Source organism: Macrobrachium nipponense, chromosome 12, assembly GCF_015104395.2.
Source record: "Macrobrachium nipponense isolate FS-2020 chromosome 12, ASM1510439v2, whole genome shotgun sequence".
NCBI classification, from domain to species: domain Eukaryota; kingdom Metazoa; phylum Arthropoda; class Malacostraca; order Decapoda; family Palaemonidae; genus Macrobrachium; species Macrobrachium nipponense.
This window is the reverse complement of record NC_087205.1, coordinates 40,154,088-40,176,587: the sequence shown is the minus strand read 5'-3', so window position 1 is coordinate 40,176,587 and position 22,500 is coordinate 40,154,088. Positions and strand designations below refer to the sequence as shown.

Here is a 22,500-nt window from a genome sequence, read left to right as displayed (position 1 = left end):
GAACATAAATTAGCATATATTACCCCTACTTTCAAAAGTGGATTAAGACTAGAGGCAAGTAATATAGGCCTGTGAGTCTAACATCACATATTATGAAAGTGTATGAAAGGGTAATGAAGAATAATATCATGAAACATTTAATGAAAAATATTTTGTATAATTTAGGACAACATGGTTTTGTACCCGGAAAAAGTACACAAACCCAACTGTTAGTCCACCGTGAGAAGATATATAAAAAATATGATAAACGGAAAAGAAACAGATGTGGTTTACCTAGACTTTGCAAAAGCTTTTGATAAGGTAGACCATAATATATTAGCGAAGAAAATTAGAAAACAATATAGTGGACAAATTAAGAAGATGGATAAAAGAATTTTTACAAAACAGAAAACAAATAGTGATTGCAAACGATGAGAAAGCGGATGAAGCTAGGGTAGTATCCGGTGTGCCACAAGGTACGGTGTTAGCTGCATTGCCATTTGTTTTTATGATTGCAGACATAGAAAGTAATGTTAAGGACTCTGTAGTGAGTAGTTTCGCCGATGACACAAGAATAAGTAGAGAAATTACTTGTGATGAAGATAGGAACTCGCTACAAAGAGACCTAAACAAAATATATGAATGGGCAGAGGTAAATAGGATGGTATTTAACTCTGATAAATTTGAATCAATAAATTATGGAGATAAAGAAGGAAAGCTATATGCATATAGGGGACCTAATAAAGAAACAATCAAAAATAAGGAAGCAGTTAAAGATCTTGGTGTAATGTTGAATAGGAACATGTTATGCAATGATCAAATAGCAATACTATTGGCAAAATGCAAAGCAAAAATGGGAATGTTGTTACGGCACTTCAAAACAAGAAAAGCCGTAGTTCGCTTGAATATTGCAATATGGTATGGTACCCAACTACCAAAGGGATATTGCACAAATAGAGTGTGTACACAGGTCCTTTACAGCTAGAATAGAAGAAGTTAAGGATCCTGACTACTGGGAAAGACTACAGTCCTTCAAATTATATAGTCTAGAAAGGAGAAGAGAACGATACATGATAGTACAGGCATGAAACAGATAGAAGGAATTGCCGAAAACATCATGGAGCTAAAAATATCAGGAAGAAAAAGCAGAGGTAGATTAATAGTGCCCAAAACTATACCAGGAAAACTAAGTAAAGCACACAGGACATTAATCCACCACGCACCAGCATCGACAATGCAGCGGCTATTCAGTGCGTTGCCAACTCATCTGAGGAACATATCAGGAATGAGCGTAGATGTGTTTAAGAATAAGCTCGACAAATATCTAAGCTGCATCCCAGACCATCCAAGATTAGAAGTTGCAAAATATACCGGAAGATGCATTAGCAATTCTCTGGTAGACTTTAGAGGTACCTCACACTGTGGGACCTGGGGAAACCCGAACGAGCTGTAAGGTCTGTAAGGTAAAGTCTCTCTCTCTCTCTCTCATTTGTAGATTGCTTGGTAAGCATAGATATTTGTTGAGCTTATTCTTAAACACATCTACGCTCATTCCTGATATGTTCCTCAAATGAGTTGGCAACGCATTGAATAGCCGCTGCATTGTCGATGCTGGTGCGTGGTGGAATATATATATATATATATATATATATATATATATATATATATATATATATATATATATATATGATTATGCATTTTTTTTGCAACGATACCAAAAATGTTTTACTGTTTAATCATTAAACCACCATTGTAGCAACACTGCCATTATTCATCCTTCTCAGGATATTACCTTCTTATCCTTTGCTACTTAAACGATGACTCCCCACTCCCTTTCTATCTATTTCTATTTGTCCTTTCGATTCAGTTGCATCATCTCTCATTCATTCGTTACTGAGGCCAAAAACCAAGAGAGTGAAAGTGGTGAATGTTCTTTCCTCGAGAAAAAGTAATTGAGAGAAAGTTGCGTATGAGGGAGATAATTTAGTAAATAGAGGATGACTTCCATCGCTGGGAAATTGAAGAATGAAAGAAAAGAAATTAAATTAAAGAAATTAAATAATGATTTTTCCAGCGCTCGGAAATTTACAATTGGCTCTCGTTGTGTTTGAATTCGGGAACAATGACTGGGCTGTTCCTTTCCAGCAACTGAAATTGGATGCAGAGATTTCTTTGCCTCTTATTCATTCTCCTTCATTTTTCGTGCGCATTGTTTCTGTTTGGTGCTTTGTGTGGCTTTGTTTGTGTTTGTGGTCCTTTCACTTAAGAATGTGTGTGTGAGTTTTGAGCTAAATTTTTGGGATTTTTCACACACAAAATTTTAAAGTAGTTATATTGTTAAAATACTCAAATATTTAAATATTTAATGAGTATATAATCCCTGACATTATTTGATGTTTCAAGGATGTAATCAAGAGATAGATTTAGACTGAAAATTACATAAACGTGAAAGGATTCTATTAAAAATTCTTATATCACTTGGGAGAAAATACTTCCGAATCTCTGAATATGTGTCCTTTGCTTTTTTATTAATTCATTTTTGTTGTTGAGCTATTTTTACCAATGACATTTTTTATATTGACTGTTGAGAGAGAGAGAGAGAGAGAGAGAGAGAGAGAGAGAGAGAGAATTGCCCTTCGTCAGGTATCAATCAATATAAGGTAATTTAGAATGTGTGTATATATATATATATATATATATATATATATATATATATATATATATATATATGTATGTATGTATGTATACATATATAAATAAAGGTTTTTGCCACGAAGGAAAAAATGAAAAGCGACATAGCCAAGCAATTTCGGTCTAGCACTAACCCTGAGTAAAGGGTCGTGGTAGACCGAAAGTGCTTGGCTATCCCGCTTTTCATTTTTTCCTTCTTGGTAAAAACCTTTATTTATACATAGTATCACGTTTTATATGCTTCGTGATCAAGTTATTCTTATATATATATATATATATATATATATGGAAATATCAAAATAAGGTAATTATATATATATATATATATATATATATATATATATATATATATATATATCAGGACTTCAGTGACGTTACCGACATTATATATATATATATATATATATATATATATATATATATATATATATATATATATGTATATATATATATATATATATATATATATATATATGATGTCGGTAACGTCACTGAAGTCCTGATTTCTCCTCTGTGCCCTGATTCGATATGCGAGAGGATGAAATTATCATCAATCTACAAATTCCCGTACGTTAACATATATGAAAATATATTAATTGCGAGGTAGATTAAATTGGATAGAAGGACATTTGTAGCTTAATGCATGTACGTCTATGATAATCACGGTGATGTGATAAAGATTCATATATATATAATATATATATATATATATATATATATATATAGATATATATATATATATATATATATATATATATATATATATATATATATATACAGGTATATATAAAAGTATGTATAATTTTTATCTGAATTTTTTTGACTAAAATTGAGGCATAATAAGAAAACGAAAATTATTAAACATAAACATGAAAATTAAGAATAAAATTTGATAACCTAAAATTATAGAAAAATATAAGAATTATAGTCAGCCAATTTCTAGACCAACTCTCTTCCCTCTCCCCCCCTCTCTCTTTCCTCCCTCCGCCTCTTTCCTTCCCCTCCCTCATTATTCCTCCTAGGGAGAAAACCGTTATTGCACACCAAAAAAAAAACGAAAAAAAATAATAATGGAACGAAGTATTTGTGGCTTTAATGAGGTCATGCATGTGAATTATTTGATGACTCTCTGTCTGTCTCTCTTTCTCTACTCACACATACAGACTCTCTCTCTCTCTCTCTCTCTCTCTCTCTCTCTCTCTCTCTCTCTCTCTTACAACGAGCGATCGGTACCTGTATGTACAACCTTACCTGTGCTACTTTGCATATAATGCTGGACTCGTTGATTTGAAAGTATTACCTGAAGCAGTGTTCCTGATTTCATGTAGTCCTTGATAAAAAAGAAAATGAAATTGTGAGGGAAATCCGATGAATCATTACACAATACTTGATAAAGTGAAGAATTTACTTTGCAGGTAATTTTCTCAGCTTGTAAATGATACTTTTGACGTTGTGAATTGCATGTGCTTGGAAATGTAGCTCTCTTTGTGGGTTTGTGTGTGTGATGAAACTTAACAGTTTTTCTTGTACTTGTTTCATAATTTTTGGTTTTAAATTTGGGTATATGATTGAACAATTACTTTATGCTTACCTTCGTTTCCAGCACTGGATAAAAAAAATAATGGCAAGCGTTATTTTTCAATAATAAAAAGATGATGTAGATTTGTCAAAAATAAGATCATTTTTCTTTCTCAAAAATGAAGATCCTTATGCTGGTAAAAAAAAAAAAATACGGTCATTAGGCTTTGTCAAATAAAACTGGAAAAAGGTTACATTTTACTTTTATACCTGAGAGCTCATTCATTTTAATTTATGCATCGGTAACTTTATTTCCTCATCCCGTCTCAAAGTTCATTATTTTCCTAAACGGATCAAGGCATCACTGGAATATATATATATATATATATATATATATATATATATATATATATATATATATATATATATATATATATATACATATCTGTAATTGATTTATCCCGTGGAAAGCGCCGTGATGAAAGGAGTAAAACCAGCACTTGTGCAAAGAACATCCTTTATTCAGTTACGACTACCGGTTTCGGAGTAACCTATCTCCATCATCTGGTCTGACACAGAAACACAGTGAAGAAATCACATGAAAAATCACTGAATCACAAAGGATCTTTAGAATACAATAATGTCGCTCAAAAGGTTATAAAAAAACTGGTAATGTACTTCAAGCATATAAAAGACGAAACAAAGCAATTCTAAAATAAACAAATGCCTGGACCATGAAGGCGCGCACGCACACACACACATACACAAACAAAATTGTTTTATTCTAATGATCGTTTAGTGTTTCAGTGATTTTTCATTTTTCTTTTTCTTTCTGTGTTTTTGTTATCAGACTTGATGATAGATGGTTACTCCGAAACAGGTAGTCAAAACTAAATAAAGGATGTCTTATGTACAAGTACTGTTCTGCTCATTCCATACATATATATATATATATATATATAGATATATATATATATATATATATATATATATATATATATATATATATAATATATATAGTGTTGCTTAATCAGTCTAAATTATATTTCCACACACAAGTTACAAATGAGATTTCAGGAGAATAAGGTATCTCTCTCTCTCTCTCTCTCTCTCTCTCTCTCTCTCTCTCTCTCATTTTCATCTCCTTAGTAGATACATCGTTACTTGATTGATTTGTCTATATAAATTTTACTATCTGAAAGTTTGTCATTGTAGGCTTGTTATACATGAATGTTTTTCACACATTTGAATAATAATAATAATAATATAATAATAATAATAATAATAATAATAATAATAATAATAATAATAATAATAATAAATTCTACAATTTAAGCACGCACTTCCTTCCTTGTGGGATTTATGGATCCATTCTGATATAATGGTAATCATATTAATAGTAATATGATCAATGAATAAAACATAAATTATTATTATGTTTAACGACAGAATTACAGTACTGTATGCAAATATTCGAATAAAACATTATTTAATATATATATAATATATATATATATATATATATATATAGTAAACATATATATATATATATATATATATATATATATATGTATATAATATATATATATATATGATATATATATATATATATATATGTGTGTATATATATATATATATATATATATATATATATTATATATATATATATATATATTTTGTGTGGTGTGTGTGGTGTGTACATGAGAACTTCAGTCAATTCCATTTGTATACCTTCTTCTGAAGACAAATGCAATCATTGTTATCATGTCTTCAGTTTGGGAATATTTTGCTCTCTGTAACTGTCATTCGTATCACCATAAATTTTATTCTCTTATTTACAATGTCATACTTTTAAAATAATGGTCACTGTTGTCTTCATAAATATTTGCGGAATGTAGTCGATCCTTCTCATGTATCTTAAAACTACATGATGGAGGGAAATAGCAGTACATGACTGACGCACAATTGACTTAACTGTATTCCAGAAGGGGAGGCTGGTGAGGAAGTGTTTGGGGTGGGGGGAGGGGGGAGAGTGAAGAGATTTTACGCACTGGCGCTCTTGATATATTACTGTGGAGTAATACCCCCTACTTAAGTATAACTTGATATAGTCATTTTGTGGTTGCTCTCTCTCTCTCTCTCTCTCTCTCTCTCTCTCTCTCTCTCTCTCGTTCAGTGCTTTGAAGGTAATTGTAGCAGGTGTAACAGGCAATTTGAACCGCTTGAAAAGTATGTTTCTCTCTCTCTCTCTCTCTCTCTCTCTCTCTCTCTCTCTCTCTCTCAGTGAACGTATTATTTTCATCTCTACTAAATAAAAACATAAAATGAAACAAAATTTACATAAACAATTAAAACCAAATTCTTATTTTTTTCTGTTCATTTACCTAGATCATCATTTTTGATGATATTGAGGATACTGAAGATATATATGATGTTTAGCGACCCTTGCTACCCTGGAAAAAACGTGAATGTTAATTATTTACGTGTCTCTTGTATGTTAAATGTTGAGTGTTATTTATAGCATTTCTTTGCAAGGATGGTTTGGTTTTTTTGAAAGGAATTTGTGGTCATAGACTGGTTATTAATATTTGATTTTAAAAATATCTTTGTATTAGCCAAAATTATGCAGTGGCTGCATACATACATGCATACATACATATATACATACATACATACATGCATACATACATACATACAGATCTTTTGACGAGGATGAGATGGTTAGGATTTAATATAAAAACCTTTATATTAGTTATTATTATGAATTGTCTGTATACATACTTACATACATACATAACATTTGATAAGTGGGAAAGGTTATATGCCTCTTAATAGGTAGGAAATAAATAAGATGACAAAGAATCTTTATATTGTCAATATTACCCATACAAGCATACATAAATACGCACATACAAATCTTTGAATGGGTAGGAAACGGTTATGTTTAAATATAAAATCAAATGCATTACATACATACATACCTTTTAATAGTCATTATTTCGCAGTTTCTGTCAGTTACACAACAGGTCATAGCTGTAACCCGCAGTTATTTAAATTACATAAAAGTTACAGAGGCTACAGCCGATGAATGTCCTGAATCATGATTAGACATACCGTTATACTGTAGACTGACTGACCGTTCTCATGAGAGAGAGAGAGAGAGAGAGAGAGAGAGAGAGAGAGAGAGAGAGAGAGAGAGAGAGAGAGAGATTGTTTGAGGTACGAGGAAGGAGATAAAATGCCCATATTAATAGACTTCTTCTTTGAGTTAGGATAGGTGTATGTATATATATATATATATATATATATATATACGTATATATGTATATATTGTATGTGTATGTATGTATGTTTGTGCATACATATATAATATTATATATGTATATATATATGTATATATATATACATAATATATGTCTATATATATATATATATATATATATATATATATATATATCAAACGAGTTTTTAGGATCAAATGATACTCGTTTAAACAAAATGAAACAAACTGCTAACAGGCAACTACACCTACCTTTGTTCGTTGTAGATCATTCTGGGGCGTTGGCTATAAGTGCAAGCTAGGTAAAAATGAATTCCCGTAGATACAAAAATATACTTTTTATTTCCCAAATAAAAAGTATGGAACAACATGGTTTCGTACCCGGAAAAAGTACACAAACCCAACTGTTAGTCCACCGTGAAAACATATTCAAAAATATGAAAAGCGGAAAATGAAACAGATGTGGTTTATTTAGACTTTGCAAAAGCTTTTGATAAAGTAGACCATAATATATTGGCGAAGAAAATTAAAAAACACAATATCGTGGATAAAGTAGGAAGATGGTTAAAAGAATTTTTACACAACAGAAAACAGATAGTTATTGCAAACGACGAGAAATCGGATGAAGCCAAGGTAATATCCGGTGTGCCGCAAGGTACGGTGTTAGCTGCAATACTGTTTGTTATTATGATTGAAGACATAGACAATAATGTTAAGGATTCGGTTTTTAGTGAGTAGTTTCGCAGTATGACACAAGAATAAGTAGAGAAATTACTTGTGATGAAGATAGGAACGCTCTACAAAGAGACCTTAACAAAGTATATGATTGGGCAGAGGTAAATAGGATGGTATTTAACTCTGATAAATTTGAATCAATAAATTATGGAGACGAGAAAGAAAGCTATATGCATATAAGGGACCTAATAATGAGAAACCAAAAAGTCAAACAAAATAAGAAGCAGTTAAAGACCTTGGTGTGATGATGAATAGGAACATGTTATGCAATGATCAAATAGCAACTCTGTTGGCAAAATGTAAAGCAAAAATGGAATGTTTTGTTTCGTACGGCACTTCAAAACAAGAAAAGCTGAACACATGATTATGCTTTATAAAACATATGTTCGTAGTCCACTTGAATATTGCAATATGATATGGTACCCACCCACACTATCAAAAGGATATTGCACAAATAGAGAGTGTACAAAGGTCCTTTACAGCTAGAATAGAAGAAGTTAAGGACCTAGACTACTGGGAAAGACTACAATTCTTAAAATTATATAGTCTAGAAAGGAGAAGAGAAGCTACATGATAATTCAGGCATGGAAAGACAGATAGAAGGAATAGCAGAAAATATCATGGAACTAAAAATATCAGAAAGAGCAAGCAGAGGTAGATTAATAGTGCCCACAAACTATACCATGAAAATAAGGAAAGCAGCACAGGACATTAATCCACTCACGCCCACAGCACCGATCAATGCAGCGTCTCTTCATAATGCGTTGCCAGCTCATCTGAGGAATATATCAGGATGAGCGTAGATGTGTTTAAGAATAAGCTCGACAAATATCTAAACTGCATCCCAGACCATCCAAGATTGGAAGATGCAAAATATACCGGAAGATGTACTAGCAACTCTCTGGTAGACATTAGAGGTGCCCTCACACTGAGGGACCTGGGGCAACCCGAACAAGATGTAAGGTCTGTAAGGTAAGGTCTCTCTCTCACGTTTGTCTGCTGCTCGCCCGTCTTTGCAGAAACCGATTGTGTCAGATGCCAAAAGCCGAGAATTAAGCCAGAAGCCGCTGGAGGACAAAACAAAGATAATAAAAAAGGTCAACGAGAGGAAGTATCTCTCAGACGCGCACCAAACCTCACCCAGTCCGAATCTCCTCGTATCTGCGGGGCTGCCCCCTTGTGCCTCTCGTGGCTGCATCTCTGGACCCTACCTGACGACGTTGGAGTGAATTTCCCTTCTTTTGTCAGCGCCTTTTAACAAAATCATTTAAGAAAAATGGAATAAAATTAATTAACTCTGACCCCAAAAAAACCGTTAAGCTGTTGTTTCCTCTCCAAATCATGTTTTAGTAAGTACCCCCCCTCTTATCTTATTATACCCGACTAACCATAAAATTTTAATAAGTCAATAAAAGTCTTAGAGAGTCCATTTTTATATATGGTGACTTTGAACCCATCTGAAATAAAGAGACCACAATTATTACACCACTTTACCCATAAAAGTTAATCAAAAAGAATGTGTACCGTACCACACTTCTCTTTCTCCAACAGAACAATTATCACTTCAAAGGTTAACTTTTCCAAAGTTCTTTCTTACGTTACCTTATTCAATGGGCCTGCAACACCTCGCAACACCTCTTCCAGGCATGTTCCACACACTGTCACAAGTAATTAGTGAGTGCTCTCTCTTAGCACTTATCTCCCCATAACAAAAGTCATATGTTGTTCGTTAAGAACACACTCACAGACACGCTTTGTGTTGCACCCATCAAACGCAGGTGTCCCACGCCCAAAACGTGTGATCTCCGAGGCGTCATTGACCTCGAAGTGCATTGGTTGTCTTTCCTGGCTGTTTTTCATTTCAGCATGCTCGACGAATCCAGCGCTTGTATCTAACCAACCTGTCTCTAACTGGAAAGAGCTGAGATTAACAATTCACTACCGCGCCTTTAAGATATGTATGATATATATGTATATATATATATATATATATATATAATTATATATATATAGATACATATATGTATTTATATATTATTTATATACATTATATCATATGTATATATATATATATATATATATATTAATATATATATATAAGATATATATATATAATATATTATATATATATATATATAAATATATATATATATAATATTATATATATATATTATAAATATCTATATATATATACACAATATGTATGTATATGTATATATATTATTCACAAATCTGAGATCCTCTGGCTTAAGCAAGATTGAAACGCATGTCATTTAATAAAAAAGAAGGCCTTAAGAGGTCTAGTTTATGAACAGAATTTTAAAGCTTAGGGCAGAGATTAGATTTCAATGGAAAATGTTAGGAAACCTGTAAGGCTCAAGTTTACAGGGGATGTATTTACAAGTTAATTACTAGATGTACTAAGACTCTCAAGGTCCAACTTATCACTGAAATCGCATGGCCGGGAGACCGACACGTGCTGGGGACTTGGAGTGCGAATATGGGTGTATGACCAGGGTGTATGCCAAGAGTGTACGATAAAGAGCAGCCACTTTTTACAGCAGGTATGAAGGCGATAGGATATCTGAAACAAGGCACATCTCTATAAACACTTGTGCGACACACAAAGGACTGATCAAATGCGGTGATGCCGCCAGAGTCTTCCGACTTGCTTAATATAAATCTTACGTTTTCAGAATTCCCTCAAAGGGCAAGAAATGACTGAATTACTTCACAGGAAGTTATTGTATTGAATGGGAGGGTGTGAAACACAGACACCGACTTACATTGTAAATTCTCTTAGCCACTCCTAATATTGAGAGGTCATTCAGGCAATGAGCATTAGTAAATCACATTCAGGGGAACCACCGTGCTTAAATTAGATTAGCTTTATGGAACAGAAACCACAGCTGTGGGGGGATAACAGGGGGTAGCTATGAACGCTCGCACAAGCACAAAGATGGGACAATTCGGAAGAAAAAAAGAAGACAAAAGTGACTGCCAACTACACCCGTACTTTACCGTCTTTTCCCGCTGGATTCCGCCTCTTAAAAGGCGCTGACAAAAGAAGGGAAATTCACTCCAACGTCGTCAGGTAGGGTCCAGAGATGCAGCCACGAGAGGCACAAGGGGGCAGCCCCGCAGATACGAGGAGATTCGGACTGGGTGAGGTTTGGTGCGCGTCTGAGAGATACTTCCTCTCGTTGACCTTTTATTATCTTTGTTTTGTCCTCCAGCGGCTTCTGGCTTAATTCTCGGCTTTTGGCATCTGACACAATCGGTTTCTGCAAAGACGGGCGAGCAGCAGACAAACGTGAGAGAGAGAGAGAGAGAGAGAGAGAGAGAGAGAGAGAGAGAGAGAGAGAGATGCTCTTGGGCTTGTTCAGCTGTTAATTTTATGTTACTGAGTGGCAAAATGGGAAGAATATTATATAATAATATATAGAATCTACTGGTCATTTTTACGAAATGCATATGTAATTGTAATAGCCACAATGCCCTCTTCACTTCTCAATTTTTTTGGATACGCTTGTCACCACAAAGCCTTAAGATCCAAGTGCAATAAATATGAAGAAATTATGATGTCCGGTAGCTGGAAACAAACCCACTGTACCATAATCACGATGAAGTCACGTTGGCGACCTGACCACGAGTTCTTAAGGCTGTGTAGCGACAAGCGTATCCAAAAAACCACAAAGTTAAGGGCATTGTGGCTATTACAATTGCATGTATATATATATATATATATATATATATATATATATATATATATATATATATATATATATATATATATATATATATATATATATATATATATATATATATATATATATAATATACTAAACCCAAACGAATTTCCTTGCAGGTACTAAAACGTCTCATTTAAAAGAGAATAATTTTCCCCTTATTGTCAGGAGCATTAATTTACCAACCTGAAGAGTAATTTAGAAGCAAGCCGTTACTGTATACGCGTTGTTATTCTCATGCCCTGCGGAGGTTGTAGAGAAAACGTTTACCCTCGAAACGCTGCGAAAATAGAACGTTTGACGCCTAATGTCCTTTTTTTCTATCTCGTGATAGCGTTATTTTAGAGACTAATTAGAGGGTGATTTATTTAGTCTCGTTTAATTGGAAATTGTAATTTTCTCTTTCTCTCTCTCATTTTCTCTCGTCTGTTGTTTGTTTATTGGTTCCGTTAGTTAGTGTTATTGTGTATTTGTTATATTGTTTTGTTAATAGATGTTTCCATGATTTGTGCTGAGGGATTTTGGGTTTGATATATTTATAAGTAATGTATGTCATTTATTTCTAGAATTTTTTTCTTTTTTCTCTTCAGTTTCAGAGTTTGTTTAGAACAAGTTTACTTTTATATATTTGGGAAGACGATAGATATCTTACTTCAGAAAATACTTTTATTTATTTACTTATGAATTTTCTATAATTATGTCAACTGTCAATCAGCATTAACCTCATTCAAGATACAAAGGGATAGGTGCTATGTAACGGGAAAGAGGACCTCCCCTCCCCCCAGTATTCTCCTCCTCCACCTCCTCCTCCTCTGCAGTAGTTATGTCCTTGTGGCTCAGTTTATTTTTTTTTTTTATTGTTTTAGCAAACGTTGCTTGCAGGTGGAGCCTTCAGCTGGAGATGGTATCATTTCCGACCGTCGCGTCGTCTCTCGCCTGCGGTCACCACAACTCTCTCTCTCTCTCTCTCTCTCTCTCTCTCTCTCTCTCTCTCTCTCTCTCTGATTTGTACAAGAGTAATTAAATACGCATATTTTTATGCAGTATACGCGAACAGATCATGTAAAAGGTTATCACGTAAAAATAGTCATATACACTGTTCAGTGGTTCATAATTATATATGTGTTCATTTAAAGAAATGAACACATATATAATTAGTGATATATTATATATATATATATAATATATATATATATATTATATTATATATATATATATATATGATATATAATTTATTATATATATAACATATATATATATGTAATATATATATATATATATATATATATATATATATATATGTATGTATGTATATATACATATATATAATATATATATAATATTATATATATACATATATATATGTAATATATATATATATATATATAATATATATATCATATATATATATATATATATATATATATATGTAACCACATATATATATATATATAGATATATACTAAATTTAATATAATATATATATATATATATATATTATACATATATATATATTATATAATATAATTATATATGATTATATATACTATATATATATATATATATATATATATATATGTGTATATGTATACATATATATATAATATAATATATATATATAATATATAATATATTTATATATATATATATATTATATATAGTATATATATATATAGTATGATGATATATATACATACATACATAGATACAATAAAAAAAAAAACGTACATACATGCATACAAACACAATTTCATATAAATTGCAAATCTCTTTGATATGAAAATTACAAAAAAACATACACTGCGACGCAAGTTGACATTCCCAACTCAATTGCGTATCAATAGCAATGCCTCAGTACAAAGTGTTGTCGGTTACGACCCTTCAAAAAAAAAACGAAAAAAAAACTTCAATCAAGCAATAAATATTTACGAATGGAAAGAAATTCCTTTGATAGATTATGGCGTCTCCTGCGCATGAAATTATTATGGGAACTCTCTTGCTGGGTACTTGTTCATAGTCAGCAATTGTCCTGGCTTTCATTCGGGGGGGCGGGGCTAGTGGAAGGGGTTGGGGATGGGTGGGTAAGGGGGAACTGCATGAAAAAGTATTCAAGGGTCCCACATCCTAATTCTTTCGATAAATCAATAGGAGGTATGTTCAGTTTTCATAAGGGATCTTGATTGTTCTTCACTGGCGTTGCTGTACTCTTCTTCCTCTCTCTCTTCTCTCTCTCTCTCTCTCTTCATGACAGCCCATGTAAGAGGAAGGGCCAATCGGATTTTGAATGATATCTGTAGGTTATTCTTTGCAGATATAGAAATATAAAATGTCACGGTGATGTGGTAAAAGTGTGTATATATATAATATATATATATATATATATTATAGTAGTACTTATATATGATATATATAGATATGATAGAATATATAAAGAATATAATAAGTATAATATAGATATATGGATGTATATATATATGATATAATATATATACTATAGATATATATATATACATACACACACACACACACACACACACACACACACACACATATATATAATATATTATTAATATATATATATATATATATATATATATACATCTATATATATATCCATAAGTAATCTTTTGTTTATCGAAGTTAATTTTCCGATTAGTTGTTTTTTTCATTTTACTATTAATTTTTAACAAATCGTTTGCACATATTAAAAGTTTCATATTTTTATTTTCTCTTCATATATTATGTTGTTCAAATATTGCACGCAATTCCGTACCCACAAACACTTTAGGACCACTTTTGAATATTATTAAAGAGAGAGAGAGAGAGAGAGAGAGAGAGAGAGAGAGAGAGAGAGAGAATATTGTTGGACTTAGTTCAGTTGTTGAAAATGATTCCGGTAGGTGAACATAAATAACTTAAAAAATAGCAGTTGAATAATAATGCAGGGCAGGTCTCATCAATATTTAAACTCCAGATCGTAAAATATATTTGCAGATCATCCAAAAACTCCATTTATTCTCCTCCCCCCCACCCAGCCCCTTTCCCCCCCCCTCCCATCCCGTCCCATCCCCCTCCCCAACCCCCTCCCCATCTCAATAACGCTATGAAAGGAGTGTTGCAGTTTTATCATTTATTTCGAGATCGTAAATATATTTGCAGATCACCCAAAATGCAATTGAGCCCTTCTCTTCTTCCACCCTCCTCCTTCCCCCCCCCCTCCATCTCTCTCTTCTCTCTCACTGCCTCCAGCTCTCCCTCGCCCTCCCTCCCTCCCTCTTCCTTTACCCCTTCCCTGTCCATAACGTCATAAGGAAGTGCGTTGAATCGTTATAACTTGTTCTGAGGACGTTGTACATCATCCCCCTCCCCGCCCCTCCCCTCCCCCTCCTCTCCCATTCCCTCCTCCTCCTTTTTCCCCATCCCCTTCCCCTTCCCCTCCCCTTCCCATAACGTTACGAAGGGCCGTTGAATCTTATAACTTATTCCCGGGACGTGGCTGACGAATGGTTTAACACCAAGAAAGTTTTTTTTTTTTCTGTCTTCGAGAAACTGATCACTTTAAATATTTAAAGAGCACATTTTTCAGCGGCGTCGCCGTTATCGAACTCGGGCTAAGAGAATGATTGGTTGGTAATTTTCTTAAAGTATGATAAGTAGAAATTCATGTTTCATTTACGTAGCTCTTTCTATTTATTTATTTATTATTATTATTATTATTATTTATTATTATTATTATTATTATTATTATTATATTATTATTATTATTATGATAGGAACTTGTAAGTAGGCGTTTTGGTTCAGATAGATTGTTCTTCCGAAGATAACCATAGTATGTTTATTTTCATTATAATACCAGTTTATTCGTTTAACGAAAATGATATTTCAAAAGTTTGCTCTTCTCCATAATTATCTGATCTTTTATTTAAGTAATTTTTTAATATTTATTTTTCAAATAGCTTCATTAAAAAAGAAGCCTCCACGAATATATGCGTTTTTATTTATTTATTAATGATTTAGTTCGTCATTTATTTATTTTTTCTTATATATTTATTTCTTTATACATGTATTTATTTTTTAGACATCAATAAATGATAATATAGTCTTTACTTGGTCACTACAAAACCCAAACCATGACATTTTGTAGATGACGTCAGGTGTCTCTGCGTCGTCCTGCAACCCTAGAATCACACACCAAAAGGGTGACATCAATTAGTACATCAAAATTAACGTCTCATATGTTTATTCTCCTTTTAGCGGAATGGGCGTGTGGCGACTGATCAGAATCCAAGTGAGGCTCATTTGCGCTTCGTCCCAGGATTCTCACGCAGGCAGCGCCTTCGTCCTCAGGAGGGGAGTTCTGAATGATGATTAAGGAACACCTGGGAATTTCGTGGGGGAGGACACCTGTGCTTTGAACTCCTCCTCAACCTCCTCCTACTCCTTGTCATCCTCTTACTCCATCAACTCCAGTTCCTGTTCATCCTCCTTGCCTTCTTACTCCTCCTCCTCTTATTCTAAGTATATCTTACTTTTACCATACCACTGAGCTGATTAACAGCTCTCCTAAGGCTGGCCCAAAGGATTAGATATTTTTACGTAGCTAGGAACCAGTTGGTCACCTAGCAACGGTACCTACAGTTTATAGTGGAATTCGAACCATATTTTATCAAGAAATAAATTCCTCTGATTCCACGTTGGCCAAGTCGAGAATCGAACTTCGGACCACCGGATTGGTATCTGGGCGCGAAAACCACTCGTCCAACGAGGAACTTCCTCCTCCTCCTCCTCCTCCTTCTCCTCCTCCTCCTCCTCTACTTCTTAACTACTTCTTAATTTCCTCCTCTTCCTCCTCCAAATCTTCCTCCAAGTCCTTCTCTAACTCCTTCTCATCCTCCTCCAACTCCTCCTTCTCCAACTCCTTCTCATCTTCCTCCAACTTCTCCTTCTCCAACTCCTTCTCATCCTCCTCCAACTCCTCCTCCAACCTTCCATCTCTCAACACTGCGCTTCTCCAACTCCTTCTCATCTTCCTCCAACTCCTCCTTCTGCAACTCCTTCTCATCTTCCTCCAACTTCTCCTTCTCCAACTCCTTCTCATTTCCTCAACTCTCTTCTCCAACTCCTTCTCACCTCTCTCCAAATCCTCCTCTCAACTCCTTCTTCATCCCCGTCAACTCCTACGTCTTCCAACTTCCGTTAATCATCCTTCCTCCAACTCCTCCTCCTCCAACTCCATCTCATCCTCCTCCAACTCCTTCTCATCCTCCTCCAACTCCTCCTTCTCCAACTCCTTCTCATCTTCCCCAACCCTCTCCTCCAAACTCCATTATAATCTTCCTCCAACCTTCTCCCAAGTGGGTCTAATCCTTCCTCAATCTTCCTCCAACTTCTCTTTCCTGTCCAAATCCTTCTCCAATCTGTCCTCCAACCTCCATTCCTTTCCAACTCCTTTCCATATTCCTCCAAATTCTTTCCATTTCCCAACTCCTTTCCCTCCTTCCTCCAACTCCTCCTTCTCCAACTCCTTCTCATCCTCCTCCAACTCCTCCTTCTCCCACTCTTCTCATATTAACCCCTTCCAACTCACTCCTTCCTCCAACCTTCTATCTCCTCTCCAACTCCTCTTCTCCAGACTTCCTCCAACTTCTCCTTCTCCAACTCCTTCTCATCCTCCTCCAACTCCTCCTTCTCCAACTCCTTCTCATCCTCCTCCAACTCCTCCTTCTCCAACTCCTTCTCATCTTCCTCCAACTCCTCCTTCCTTCCCCAACTCCATTCCTCATCTTCCCTCCAACTTCCTTCTTCAATCTCACCTCCAACTCCATTCCTTCCTCCTCCAACTCCTTCTCATCTTCCTCCAACTCCTCCTTCTCCAACTCCTTCTCATCTTCCTCCAACTTCTCCTTCTCCAACTCCTTCTCATCTTCCTCCAACTTCTCCTTCTCCAACTCCTTCTCATCTTCCTCCAACTCCTCCTTCTCCAACTCCTTCTCATCTTCCTCCAACTCCTCCTTCTCCAACTCCTTCTCATCTTCCTCCAACTTCTCCTCCTCCAACTCCTTCTCATTTTCCCTCAAATCCTTCTCCAAACTCTTCCTCCAATCCTTCCTTCCAAATCTCCCCTTCTCCAACCAACCTTCCTTCATCCTCCTCCAACTCCTCCTTCTCCAACTCCTTCTCATCTTCCTCCAACTCCTCCTTCTCCAACTCCTTCTCATCTTCCTCCACTCTCCTTCTCACTCCTTCTCCTTCCTTAACTCCAACTCCTCCTTCTCCAACCTTCCTCCAATCTATCGTAGTAGCCATCTTGCTTGGTGAGACGTACTCGCGTGAAGTCAGATTAATCAACAGATACACAAGTTTAACATACGACTAGAATTTGAGAAATATCTAGAAGTGTTCGTGAACTATCGGTGAATAAGATTAGTGTGAAAATAGTAGGATAAAGCGTCTTCTAAGTTAGTTTATCAAGTGTAATACTATAAATCAGAAAACAAGATGGCAGTAAGTTCCAACTGCGGAAGAGGTGGCGTAATTTGGCGTGTTTAGCAGATTCGCAATACGATGAGGTAGCAGGAAGGTAAACTGGCATTTCTCATCTATGAAATCAGCGAACAGTCCTAACCAAAAAGGATACGAAAAGCATTCCATAGAATAATATTAGAAGGATATAATCCTTCAAACTGGAACAAATCTAATGAAAACATCTTGAAAATAATTGAAGAAGTTCCAAATAAAATCCAAGTGGTCAAGAGACTCATAAAGAAAATATACATAAACAACATATTCCGACAAAAAAGATGAATAAGGTGAATCTTGTGAATATCCTAATTGATGCATTAGGGAAAAAAAGAATGCCAAAAGCATGCAAACTTGTGTAAGGTTTGGGTTTAATATGCATAAGTCAATCCACAAAACCTAATCAGAAAATGTGCTGCATGCAACATTCCGACCCATCCACAGTGTACTGAGGTAATACAAGATTGAGAAAAGATACAAGAATTTTTTGTTCAACATGTCTATCATGGATAGACAATGTTATTAAATCAAGATGAATGTACAAATAGTTGAGGATGAAGAAGAAGAGGAAAGAGGAAGAAGAAGAAGAAAAAGAAGAAGAGGAAAACGGAAGAGAAGTAAACAAAAATGAAATGACAGAAAAAAATAAAGGAAAACAAAGAACAAAGATAAAAATATGGAATGCAGAGATACTCATTGATACTACATATGAGGCAATAAAGCAGCATACCTACGAAGAATAAATTACGATATGACAACAGAAAAGCAAATCCCGAAGAGGCTCTACCCAGATCTACACAATGACGGAAAGAGGAAAAAATAGACAAGAAAGACAAAAATCTGCAACCTTTTGAAAAGAGGGAATTGCAGATTTGGAGAAAGATGTTACTACAAACATCCTAAGATATGTCAAAAACTATGAAATATATGGTAAATGTGGCATACTTAGATGGATATGGGGGATGATTGCAGAGATCTGCATCCAAAAATATGTAAAAACCTAAAAGAAGGAAAAGGATGTAAGTTCGACAAAAAAATGCAAATATATGCACCTGTAGCCATGAATCTAATCAAATAAATAACCAACCAAGTAATAAAATCCAAAATAAGAAAGAAACAAATAAAGAGAGAAATCAAGAATATCAGGTAAAAGAGAAAAGGCAAACGCCCCAACCAATGATATGCAGAGGTGTCAGCAAAAAATTTCAAAGCATCAGCTCCGAAATTCTACTCAAGAGATATAACTGTATTTATTATGCAAGAGGATATTGCAGAAACTGGAGAAAATTGCAGATCAGCACAAAATGAATAATTATGATGAAGGAAGATCAAATATTGGATGGAAAAGTTGGATTTTTTAATGTCAGAACTTTCTGGAAATGAAAAAAAGAACAACATACCAGAACAGGAAAGAGACATGGGAAAATCCCAAAAATCTTATTACTACCAGTATTAAATGAAGGAGAAAACAAGCAAACCATCATAGTGATGAATGCGCAGGGTTTAGTTACGAGTAACTCAAAAAGAAAAATAGAGTACTTAGAAGAACTAACCCAAAATGAAAAGAAAATAGATATAATGAATATAAGTGAAACCTGGTATTCCCAAGAGACCAAGAGACTGGGAATGATGATCAAATAAAAGGGTTCCAAACTTATAGATCAGATAGAAAAAATAGGAATCAAGGGGGAACCGCAATATATGGGAAAGACAAAAAACCAGGAAAAATATATGAGAAATATAGTAACTCAGAAATGTGAACTAATAGCGGTAGAGTTTGAATCTTGAAAAATTGATGAACATAGTAATATATAGACCTCCTAATACTAAAGAGTTTGACTTAATAATTGAAAAATTGGATGATATATGTAGAAATCACAGGACTGGACTATTCTCCTATCTGGTGACTTCAACTTTCCTTTCGTAGAATGGAAAGAACGAATAGGAGATTGTGGTTGTACTTATACATATAAAAAAGAGAGTAATAGTAGTGCAGAAGATAAGAGGCAATTTGAAAAGCTATTAGAATACAACATTCAACAAATAAATCACCTGCCAAACAAGAAAGGAAAATACTTTAGACCTAGTATTTGTGAACGAGATGAATTATGTTAAAGAATAATAGTTTATAATGCGAGTATTTCAGACCATATGTCATAGAATTAACAGTTCATTAACCAAAGCAAGTGAAAATAGAGATAAGCAAGAAATGAAAAAGTGGGAAGGATATGGAAAATACAACTTCTACAGTAAAAAATATAAAAATGGTCAGAAATTAATGAAGAATTAAACAAAGATTTGGGATAAACATTTTCGTAAGTGGATGACATAAGGGGTAAATACGGAGATATTATATAAAATATTGGAGAAATAGTGGAAAAATATATACCGAAGAAGAAAAGTAAACATCATTCATGCATACCAAGAGACAGAAGGATCTTGTTCCAGAAAATCAGAAAGTGGAAAAAAGGTCTTGCAAAAGAAAAAAATGCATGGAAAGTTATAGAACTAAAAAGTAAGATAGAAAATGACAGAACAAAAGATTATACAATCAAAAGAAAATGAAAAACGGGACTTGGAAAAGAAAAAAACCCTATTAAATATCAAGCAAAACCCCAAACTATTATACTCATATGCGAAGAAAGATGAATAAAAGAAGAATAGAAATAGGCCCTCTGAGAATTGAAGGGAGATTAACGAATGAAAAAAAAGGAAATTTGCAACATACTGGGCAGAACGATATAAGAGAGAATTCACCCCTAGAATAGATAATGAAGATAATGATATAGAAGTAAGGGAAGAATAGTGAATATTTAGCTGACATAGAAATTAATGAAGCTGATATTGTGCAGGCAATTAATGAAATTAAAAAATGGAGCTGCTGCAGGGCCGGATGGAGTCCCTGCTATTTTGTTAAAGAAAGTAGTTCATTCTATCGCAAAGCCACTTGCAATATTATTAAGACAAAAGTGTAGATACAGGCAAGATTTATGATGAGCACAAATTAGCATATATCACCCCTACTTTCAAAAGTGGATCAAGACTAGAGGCAAGTAATTATAGGCCTGTGAGTCTAACATCACATATTATGAAAGTGTATGAAAAGGGTAATGAAGAAAAATATTATGAAACATTTAATAAAAAATAATTTGTTTAATATAGGACAACACGGTTTCGTACCCGAAAAAGTACACAAACCCAACTGTTAGTCCACCGTGAGAACATATTCAAAATATGAAAAGCGGCGGAAATGAAACAGATGTGGTTTATCTAAACTTTGCAAAAGCTTTTGACAAAGTAGACCATAATATATTAGCAAAGAAAATTAGAAAACACAATATCGTAGATAAAGTAGGAAGAGTGGTTAAAAGAATTTTTACACAACAGAAAACAGATAGTTATTGCAAACGATGAGAAATCGGATGAAACCAAGGTAATATCCGGTGTGCCACAAGTACGGTGCTAGCTGCAATATTGTTTGTTATTATGATTGAAGACATAGACAGTAATGTTAAGGATTCGGTAGTGAGTAGTTTCGCTGATGACACAAGAATAAGTAGAGAAATACTTGTGATGAAGATAGGAACGCTCTACAAAGAGACCTTAACAAAGTATATGATTGGGCAGAGGTAAATAGGATGGTATTTAACTCTGATAAATTTGAATCAAATAAATTATGGAGACAGAGAAGGAAAGCTATATGCATATAGGGGACCTAATAATGAGACAATCACAAATAAGGAAGCAGTTAAAGACCTTGGTGTATGATGAATAGGGAACATGTTATGCAATGATCAAATAGCAATTCTGTTGGCAAAATGTAAAGCAAAAAATGGGAATGTTGTTACGGCACTTCAAAACAGAAAAAAAGCTACTGAAACCACATGATTATGCATTTATAAAACATATGTTCGTAAGTCCACTTGAATATTGCAATATGATATGGTACCCACACTATCAAAAGGATATTGCACAAATAGAGAGTGTACAAAGGTCCTTTACAGCTAGAATAGAAGAAGTTAAGGACCT

At 34.1% G+C, this 22,500-nt stretch overlaps 1 protein-coding gene across 1 annotated transcript in view; it reads left to right on the top strand.

Moving 5' to 3' along the window:
- The first annotated feature begins 10,660 nt into the window (after positions 1–10,660).
- LOC135224782 (uncharacterized) overlaps positions 10,661–22,500 on the top strand; it is a 55,899-nt gene continuing 44,059 nt past the window's right edge. The window contains 5 exon segments of the mRNA XM_064264108.1: positions 10,661–10,735; positions 11,258–11,368; positions 16,207–16,280; positions 16,821–17,310; positions 17,585–18,266. Of these exon segments, the coding sequence (XP_064120178.1) occupies positions 10,661–10,735; positions 11,258–11,368; positions 16,207–16,280; positions 16,821–17,310; positions 17,585–18,266 (1,432 nt within the window).